The 10,518-nt window shown below is 38.7% G+C and overlaps 1 protein-coding gene across 1 annotated transcript; it reads right to left on the reverse strand.

Moving 5' to 3' along the window:
• Positions 1 to 230: 230 nt before the first annotated feature.
• Positions 231 to 6,378, reverse strand: LOC101292962. The gene is made up of 6 exons (XM_004291509.1): positions 5,866 to 6,378; positions 5,478 to 5,572; positions 5,265 to 5,387; positions 1,788 to 2,525; positions 1,378 to 1,591; positions 231 to 1,258 (listed from the first exon to the last, which is right to left on the reverse strand). Exons 1-6 carry the CDS (start codon positions 6,158 to 6,160, stop codon positions 750 to 752), a joined length of 1,974 nt encoding a protein of 657 aa, XP_004291557.1. The 5' UTR covers positions 6,161 to 6,378; the 3' UTR covers positions 231 to 749.
• Positions 6,379 to 10,518: the final 4,140 nt, after the last annotated feature.

The following is a 10,518-nucleotide window of genomic DNA, read 5'->3' on the forward strand; positions in this document are numbered from 1 at the left end:
GTAGTTTTCTCTCTCATCAGACATAAGACAGCATGACCAAGTTTCGTAGTTTTCTATCTCATTAAGATGCAGTTCAAATGGATGCGTAGAATAAGTTCAAACTTGACCAAGTTCTAGATTTCTTCAAGTCTACTGAAATTTTCATAATCCAATTTCAAATTTGAACCTTGTACTTGAAAGGGCCTATAACATGGTACTTTTTTTTCTGCAGAATTTGATGCGCACACGTACAAAAGGGAAAGTTATTTAACCACTATAATTTCCAGAACTGAATCAGGTTTGAGTTCTACACAACATGGAGCCAAGAAAATAAAATTATTTAACATTATAAGAGACTTCGAATCATCTTTGACGCGAGTTACACGCAGTCATGAACAACAGCACTAGGGTGGAAGAACGGACTTATTCAGAAGGCACACGGTGAGCAATGCATAAGAACCTGTACTTGGGATGGAAAAAACTGAAATCAGCTGCTAAACCAGACCTCCCCCATCTTCTCAACCACAACAATCTAAGGACCCAAATTCTGAGCTTCTAATTCTAAGTATCAGAATTCTAACAAGTCACTGAAAACCAGAACAAAACAACTATAGATCTACTCCCAATACTGTACATCCCCGAAGGCCACCAACTCCAATTGCAGTGAGCTTCCCCCAACATCTGTGTAACTATTTACAGACATCCCAAGTGAGACACTTTGATATTGGCCAACAATAACTCATCAACTATCTAAGGCAAAGTTCAACATCTTATGATGTCACTTCCATGATTTCTACAGCTTTCGGGTTCTTCCCTGGAGTTTCAAACACCTCCATGCCTTGTTGGCCCTCATCAACACCATTGTGGTCATCTTTCTCATCACCGTCATCATTACCTTGGACAACCTGTATATCACCAGAACTGTCATTGCCATCAACACCTTCAGTACCAATGTCCTTCATTGATGGTGACTTCTTATCATTGACCAAGTCCAATTTTTCCGGGAGATGATCAGAACTGGGAGATGCGCCTAGTTCATCCTTTTCATGTCTAGAACAAGAAGGAAGTTCAGGACACAATAAAGTATTATCACCACAATCAATGTCCGCAACATCCTTAGCAATGTCGGATGACACAAAGGGCCTAGTGCAAGAGCTAATTGTTGAAGATATGGCTGAGAGGACATCAGGTTTCGCTTCTATATCAACCCACCGGTCCCCCAACCAATCTCTAGATATTCTTAGATCCTTTTTGTCCATGTTCAAGAGTAAGCTTTCCCCTAAAAGCACCACAGTTATTATGATATAGCCCAAAGGAAAGAAAAGGAAAATTTAGAAGGAATGTAACAGAGAGATTGAAATAAAAAGGTAAAACTATATTCAATATTACTAAGCATACCCGGAAAGTAAACTTGAAAATTATCATCACAGCTGCCAAATTCAGTTATAATCCCTTCCCACCAGCCATCGCTCCACCATGCATCAATTGCAGATCCAACCTCGAGAGGAAGGTCCATTTGCTCCTTAGAAGGAGCTGGCCGTATCATTGGGCGACCTACATGCCGCATGCCAATCTTATCAGGCTTAGCCAGTCTAAAAGCAGGGATCCATTCCTACAAGTTCACAGAGTCAAGCCACAAAAGTAAAGTTCACAAACCATAGGAAATCAAGATAACACAGAACAGTTAATAAAACTGCTGGATCACTCTCAACATCTGGGAATCTACCAAATATAAGTTGAGATACAACTGAGTAGAAATGTGAAAGAGCTAATTAACAAAAAAGAGCATAAATCAGTGGTAAGAATACCTCAAGATTGCCACATCCTTCCTCATCTAACAAATCATTGTACTGGACTCTAATCTGCTTTCGTGATGTCTGCAAGACTGTACACCTAAACCAGCAACCCCGAATGCCACTATCTTGGCATAGCAATTCTATCTTTTCATCAATCTTAAATAGTGGGGTATACCAAGAAAGCGACCTCCTGTCTAGATAACCAATGTTTGAGTTTCGATTAGTTGGAACCCTCTGGCATGGCCTTCCATTTCTAGTTCTCTTAGTTCCCAGCTTGGCATAGTCACTTGGGTCCAACTTGTCTTCTGTTCCAATCAAAGTACCACTCATACACTCTGAATTTGGTAAAAAGTTGGGACTCAAATAGGAGAGAATCGGCTGAACAAAATAGCCATGCATCTTACTCAAATCAAATGGCTTCACCCTTTTACTTTTAAACTGCCTGTAGCAAAGATGTACTTTGGCCAATAAAGCCTGAGGAAACACAAGTACACACTTTTCATAATGTTCATGCGTTAAAACTGTGGCAGGACCATCAACACACTCTGCACTAATGACCTGCACATATGGCGTGATGAAAACTTCCTTTGGGTGAGGATTTTGAAGAGGAATTACCCCCTTAACTTCCTGATTACGGTGAAACCACCTCACTTTGACCTTCTTTTGACCCCTTTTGTCTTCATACATATCTTCCATATAAGCAACATAGCGATTTTCTCCCTTTGCCATGACGAATACAAAGGACTTGATCTACATTGCAAGGGAAAAATACAACAATCAGAGGAGTATTGTGTGTTGAATAGCATGTTCATTATATCATCATAGAATGTAGGGGCATTAGTAATTACACCATGTTCATTATATCATCATAGAATGTAGGGGCATTAGTAATTACACTAAGAGGTACACATCAATGCAATCTTCTATAAAAGACCTCAAGCCATGTAGTCTTTAAACTAAATCCCTTGAGTTCATGCAACAAATATGTCAATTCTGATAAGATGTACTTTCCTAGGTTATCAAGCATCAAGAGGCAGTTGGTGTGTTGCATGACCACAGGGTATGAATAAGTATTATATCATGAAAAAAACCTCTGTGCATTTAATCTTCTATACTGGAAATGAAGACTTGACTCAGCCAATGTAATGTCTCTGAGGTAAACAAGTAGGGAATATGCTGATGAAGTTGAGATCAAGGGTCGGGATCATAGATAAAATCTTTTCAAATATTACTTCTCTCTAAATCTCTAATTAGCTCTTGGGTTTGATTACATCACCGTCTTAAATGAGAGCTGAATTGACAACCATTAAACAACAAATTATTTGGAAATGACAAAGCAATATACTTGATCATTTTTTATTAAATTATTTTTGAGAGAACACGTCCAACAGAAGCATCTTATCTATTCAAATTATTTGGAAATGACAAAGCAATATACTTGATCATTTTTTATTAAATTATTTTTGAGAGAACACGTCCAACAGAAGCATCTTATCTATTCAGTAGGACCTCCTTTCCTTTTGCATTTGCAATCCCTCTGCTAATAGAAAAAATTTGAACGGCATGCGGCACAAAAGAAAAACAGCAAATAAACAAACATAACATAACCTAATAATTAACATGAAAGGAACAGAAACAATAGTAACAAGCCATGGCGGACTGCTAATAATGCTACCTGACTCCTCCCAACAGTAATAACCCTCGGCCTATGCAAAACAATGCAAAACTGCCAGTGATAAACCCAATGTTAATTGAAGAACCTAACAGTGATCCTAGAAAATGCGGCATAAATGGGTTTCATGCCATTGAACTCTCCAGTTTCCCATATAAAAAATCAAAATCAACAAAAATTTGTGCCTTAGTGTAGATGCTAGAGCATCTCACCTGACTTCCTTGGGAGGCATGCTGATATCTCGTGAAAGGTCTGGTAGTCAGACCAGTTCATTAGTAATCTGCCATGGCCAATTCGTACACGCACAATCTAATATTTCCTGCTATGATCATGATCATAAACATCACACTCCCCATTTCACTGGAGCTCCTACTTTACATCAAACTCCAAAATTACCCCTGCTCCCTTTGTCTCTAATTTCACTCGTTCTCTACCATCTATCAACAGATTAGATGAAAATATAGAAACAAATCCATTTCTGGCAAATTAGTTCTCTTTTTTTTAATATCCGATTCTTATTTCTCTTTATGAAATGCCATTCTCGTTAGCCAATTACCTAAGATTGTTTCTGCAGCAACTAATCCCAGAAACTATAACTGCTTCTTTTTCCCATACAGACACTTCTACTGCCTGACAATAAAGTTTGCACTGTAAGTTGCTGCCACAACAAAGATCTACTGCTCATCTTTGGCTTATTTCACACGCCCAAAAATGTAGGGTATACAAGCAGTGAAGTAAATATGCTTCTAATCTTGAGTCCAAATGATGTTATTACCTCGAAAATAAATGAAAATCTAAAATCTATTGACTTCAAGATAAGTACAGAAAGTCAGTGGAATGACTTTTTCATCAAAATAAGGTGGGGAAAATAAGTACATGATACTGGCCATTTAAAAGTTCCACGTGCTAAAACTTTTCCCGCGTGCTCCACTTCCTCAAATGACTTTTTGGTCCCAAAAAAAATCCATCATTATTTCCCGAATTATAAACCTATGGTGAAGAAGTTTGGCTCAAGACTTGGAATCGATGGATCAAAGAGTAATTGAACACTAGAGCAAATCTGACATGCCATGGGAGGACTAGAGGGACTACAACAATAACCAGCAGAGAAGGCAGAACTGCCATCAAGTGCAAGCACAAGGTTGGTGAAAGCTTCAAGATACCAGGAAAGACCTTCCTCTGGCTATCGGTGGAACAAAAATAAGTACCACAAGACCACCCAAATACTAATCATTATTTCTATAGCTGTCATGATCGATAATCTTCCTGAATTTCTAGATTGATTGGTTCATTTAATTTGCCTCTGTACAAAACATTACTTGCATGTTTTTCATGTCATGAATCATTAATAACTAACTATTTTTCTGTTTCATGAATAATGAATTATTTGATTTCTGTTTGGTTTCCAGATCCTCATTTGATTTGGCATAGAAAAGTAACAGAGAAGATTAGACATGACAGAGGTGAGAAGTGAGAACATACGAATAAAAATAACTAAAAAGGACTGCAACTAGTAAAACGAGCAGTCGCTACCCTAATTATTCGATTAATAAAGCTTTCATGTTAATCAAATATCCTTTATGGCAGAGGGGTTTCAGATGTCAGTATAAAGAATATGGAAGAAAAATATAATAACTATCCGTTTATTTATCAAAACTACCTTAATTGAAATTAATTAATGTTATTGCCAGGTTCCTGGAAAATCATCACATTATTTCTGTTTAAATTATGAAATTGTGTGAAGCAAGAAGACTAACCATGCACAGCCCTACTGCATGCACACAAAAATTATACAAAAATAATTATTAAATGCTTACCTCTATCTTAATTCCATTCCTGCAGAATGCTGGAAAATGCTTGAGCTGTTTACCGCATGTCCATGAAACACCTGACCAAACAATGTCTGGACTGTTCATCTTGAAGGCTTTTGCAAGATGGCCCTGATAATATGTTTAGAGTGACTCTCAGGCAAGAATTGAAAAGCATAGTCAAGAAAATAAACAACTTGAAGGATAGCAACAGAAGTATACCGTGTCTTTGGAAACTTGGATCTCAGGACCACTAATTGCATTAGTTGGATATTCGGGACTCCCTAAAGCACGTGATGAATCATGTTGAAGTGAATCTGTTATCAACTAAATACATTTAATTGGCTAATCCACATTGAGTAAATTACTGTAGATGAATATTGTTTCTTATTAAGTAACTTTGCACAGACATTCAGAAGTCGTAAATGATATCCTATTTCAATTATCGGTTACCAAATTATCAATCTATACCAGGCTGTTTCACAAAATCAAAACCTTACTCTGACATCCATCATGGTCCTTACATCTCTAAAGCAATTTATGAAATATCTTAACAATGGTACATGAATGCATATAAGGAAGTAAATATTACATAGGGGGCAACACATACCAAACATATCTCCATGTAAATGCTGCTTGGACAGCATAGAAGTAAGCCAATCCACAACCTCCCTTCTTGATCTCCATTTGTAGTTAGAACTAGCCGAGTTTTCCTTTCCGTGCACTTCCAAAAACTCATCAGCAACAACATAGAACATGTGCCTAACACTCCTCTCCGTACCTATAACTGCAAGGATGGACTCCCCACCAGAATCCTTCAAGAAATAATGAACCACACGGTTGCCCCTCTCCTGGGAAACAAAATGTTCTTTCCATTCCACAAAACAGTGCTCATTCCCAAACATTCTGGCCTAACCAAACACCACACACCTACTCGAATCTCTAATTACAAACCAGAAAACGCCCCAAATGCTAGAATCATGCAATCTTAAACTACCTTACCCCTATGAATGAGAAAATGGGTCTACGATAAAACAGACCACAATACCAGAAAGCTTAAAGCTTGAAAGCCTAGGGAGCCCCAGGAACACCAAAGGTCCTAAATTTACAGCTGAAAAATGCTCAGAAACCACACCCCAACTGTTTCAATTATCTACAAACCAGCATAAACAATTCAATTGATACATGTATTGATTAAAACTAACTCTACCCTGAAATCATCTGCTGCACACGTAAGGACCTTAACCACAAAGATCTGTGATTTGACGATCCAAAGGCAGATCAGAACCCCCTATACTCAAGACAACTCAGCCTCAGCTTCAAAGAGGAACAACACCCCATTTTTGCCTCGACTGGTTTTCAGCAAACAAGAAAATCGAAAGGGCATTTGGGCCAGAAAAAAACGCTAAAGCTTTTAAAAAGGTCAGAGCTTTACAGAGCAGAGAGGAAGGTATGTTTGGTGGGTGGAGGGTTTCAAGAGAAGGGTGAGAAGACAAAGGCTTGGGCTTGTTTTGGTGGGTGCAAGGAAGAGTAGAGAAAGAGAGGGAGTAGAGGGGGAGATGATGAAGGGAGAGGAGAGAAAAAAAGAGTTGTTGAAAAGGCCATGGACATGAAAACTGGGAGAGTTGCAGAGGAGCTCTGGAAATGTGTATGTGCAGCTATTGAAACCAGTTGAAACATGAAAAAGGTGGAGTATTGTTAAATTTGTTTATTTATTTTTATCAAAAAATGTGTATATTGGACCTCCAAGTGTGATAGATTTACTTCATCCTACTCCTCACGGTGGGTAGGTGAAAGGGTAGGTTGTGGTTGCTGTAGTTTCTGAGTTCGGTTGTTTTTTTTTGTTTTTTTATCAATTATGCAATAATGGGTCTATTATGAGTCGAACTCACGACCTCACATTTACATCGGAGAGACTGATGTCATTATACCAAATGGTGATGGGCGGATGGTTTTCTTATTTTAGTGTAAATAAAATATTATAGATTTTAATATGTAATTTTAAAATATTAAATAAAACACTTTGATCAAAGGGCATCAAGTCTTTTTTTTTTAATTTTTTATTAATAATTTACATACCCTACATATGTCAGTGAGGTTTGAACTCACGATCAAGGAACGTCGAGTCTTGTATGAAATAATAATATAGGAAAACAACATGAACATGGTTCACCTGCAAGAGTTACGAAAGAATTGAACCAAACAAAATTACCTAGAAAAAACTAGACAATTCCTATGTCAAAAACCATGGACTGAAACCAAAAGTAGCTAGAACCAGTAACCTGATAGAAAACTTAACTTATTCGATAAGCCAGAACCACCTTACGCAAAAACGATCTCTTTAGATGAAGACGCAAGAATCGAAGACTCCATAGATGACTCTATCACATGCTCCTTGAAAATACCAGAAGTCGCAACCTCTACAGCACCCTAGAAGGACCAACAGCTTCATCAATGTTAGTTGAGGATTTATCCAACACCAGTGATCTTCTAGTCCTAAAGCTCCTCTTCGTTGCTTTTCTGTGATCTGACCAGTCGCCCAACCTTCTTCTTTTTTACTTGCAGAACCTTAATGTTCCCATCCTCAAACGGAAGGTGCTTCTCAGGCATAAAAGCAAGGTCGTATGGTATGACCTCCACCGCAACTCCCTCACTGTGTGATTGACTAGCTTCATGTTTCACCCCAATAACAGGTTCATAAGGACAACTCCAACTGTGGGTGTAAAACCCAGTCTTGGTCTTATATTAGGGATTCTTCATCTCCAACAGGCAAAAAGAGGTGGTTCTAGTTTTGAAAATATATGACCAAGTCCTATTCTCAGTCTCAAATCTGAGACAATTCCAGAACCAAGACTCGGGACCCACTGAAATTGGGCTGGGTCCGTGCTGCTACAGAAGAGACGCGCTTGCTGGGAGACGAAAAGAAACCCGCGTGCGAGGAGAACGAGGGGTGACAAGACGCGCGCTGGAGAGCTTGCATTTGGAATTTTCTTACACGTGGGCCCTACTAAGCAGCACAGTCATTGCCACCTCAGAAATATATATAAACCCAGCCAAATTTAATATTTAGGTTAATGATAAGAATTTGTAACATATGTGTATTAAAAAAATTAATATGTATTATTTTTTTATTAAAATATTATATTTAATGATAAGAATAATTTAAAATTTTGTGATAAAAATAAAAATTGTGAAGTTTCATTAACTTAATAAGGTTAACATATTAAAAGGTCATGCTATGTAGGCTTCTGGATTAAGTTAGGTTACGGTTGAACTCTTTTCAGTTCTTGTCCACTATACTCGTTGTTTGTAATGTTGACTATATATATATTATTATGAGAATTTGTCCTCAAACAAAAAATAAGGTTAACATATTATTTAATATAATATTCATAAACATGTCACCCAAAACTTCTTTTAATCAACTAAAGTGACTATAGAACCTTATATAGGACTCATTGTTGGAGATGGAAAAATGAGTCTTATATGAATAGTGTAATAAGAGGTCCTATAATGGATATAAGACTCAATTTATAAGACTATGGTTGGAGTTGCCCTAATTCACCATAACATAGTTAAATTCAAGCACATGGAGACGAGAGACTTAAACTTGGCTAGCTGCAGTGCTAGTTCGGACGTAGAGAGGCCTGAGATGGTGAATGAGAAGGCTGGTGGCGTTCCTTGAGTGGCTGAGGACACAGACAAGTTGCCTTGGAATGGATTCACCAATGCAAACGAAGAGAACATGTTCAGCTGGATTATCGGCATTTCAAAACCAAAAACTAGTTTAAGCAGGCTAGGGTTAGGCTTACGGTTAAGGCAAACCATTTCCCTACTAATTTCAATGTTGCAGCAGTAACAGAGTTGAGCCCCACCTACGTATTGTCACTCCCACACCTCCTGCACGACGGTGATGTTTGGCGGACGGCCGGAACCGAAAGACATGTGTTCAAGTAGGCCACAAAACCTACAATACCCAACCGTGCGCGCGTATTTGAATGAAAGCATCATCACCGTAGTTGAAGAACCAACTTCAAATTCATATGGCATCGGACATAAGGCTTCTCTTACCGTATCGGCCAATGAGCGAATGATATGAGCCTTAGCCCTAATAACTTTCCTGATGCCAATATTATCGATGAATTCGACCTTCCTGCGCACGGCACCCACCTGTTCCACCACTTCATTGCTAAATAGAGCGGGAGGAAGTCCGAAAATCTCCACCCAAACGGGCATGGACGAGATCCGGATCTTGGAAGAATCGTTTAACCCGTCGTAATCACTAAGCACAAATTGGGAATGACAAAAAAACCATGGTCCCCTAGTGAGCAGGACGCTTCTCGTTGGATATGGTAACCTTTAGAATGAAAAAATCGCCTTGAGAGCGCATCTGAAGCCGGTTTTGCAAATCTCATACAACTGTCAACGTCCCCATCGATCATAGCTTTGGGGTATGATTTCCTCCTTTCATTGTTAGCAGACTACCAATGACAAAACAGTGCGACGAAACGACACCAAGATTCGCTGCAACCTTAAGGGCAGTTCGGCCACCCTCACAAATAGCAAGGACGTTTGCAAAGCGTAAGGAGACCACCTCATCAGACATGATTGAATGAAAGAATGAATGACTGATTTTGCTGAGAGGCAAGAAATATTGAATCCCGAGCAAAGTTTTTGAAACCTTAGCCGCTCTCTTTTTTTGTAGATAGCTTCATACAAATCTCATCAAAAATAATAATAAAACGCTATGTTTAAAATCCAAAATAATAAATTAAATATATACCCATAGCTACTTAAACACATAATTTTAATAATACATACAAAAAGAATATTAATCTCTATTGTCCTAGTCTGTCTGCTAAGGCACTAGACTAAGGGTCGACAAATGGGTTGGGCTGGGCATGAGGGAAAATTTTAAGCCTTAAGGCAGCCCATGGGCTGCGCTTTATAGGGCCTAACCGGGTTGCAAGTATAGCCTCCTCCATAATTAAGGTGGTCGGCAATTCTTTTCATTTGAGTTAAGAGTTGAGATGTGTCACCTTGCTAGCACTTTTTCGTAGCAGCTCTTTAAGCTTTTTGGCCTGCAGGGCGTGCATGCACATTTGAAGAGCTTGGGGTGACTTCAACGTGACTTCAACAGGTGCACCTTCTTCATCCAAGTTAATAAGTGCCGGACCACTTACGCTATCATCATCCAAGGACGGACCAGTGCTAAACTTTGAGTTCGTTACTTCATAGCCATCTCTTGTACCAGGATTTGGGC

The sequence above is a fragment of the Fragaria vesca genome, linkage group LG2 (assembly GCF_000184155.1).
Source record: "Fragaria vesca subsp. vesca linkage group LG2, FraVesHawaii_1.0, whole genome shotgun sequence".
In the NCBI taxonomy this organism is placed as follows: Eukaryota; Viridiplantae; Streptophyta; class Magnoliopsida; order Rosales; family Rosaceae; genus Fragaria; species Fragaria vesca.

Bases quoted from the DNA above. Each gene is read 5' to 3' on its own strand.
- LOC101292962 (XM_004291509.1), bottom strand. From the start codon at position 6,160: ATGTTTGGGAATGAGCACTGTTTTGTGGAATGGAAAGAACATTTTGTT. The intron at 5,573-5,865 runs GTATGTGTTGCC...AGTTGATAACAG, and splicing joins TTTACATGGAGATATGTTTG to ATTCACTTCAACATGATTCA. The intron at 2,526-5,264 runs GTAAGCATTTAA...CTTGCAATGTAG, and splicing joins GGAATGGAATTAAGATAGAG to ATCAAGTCCTTTGTATTCGT.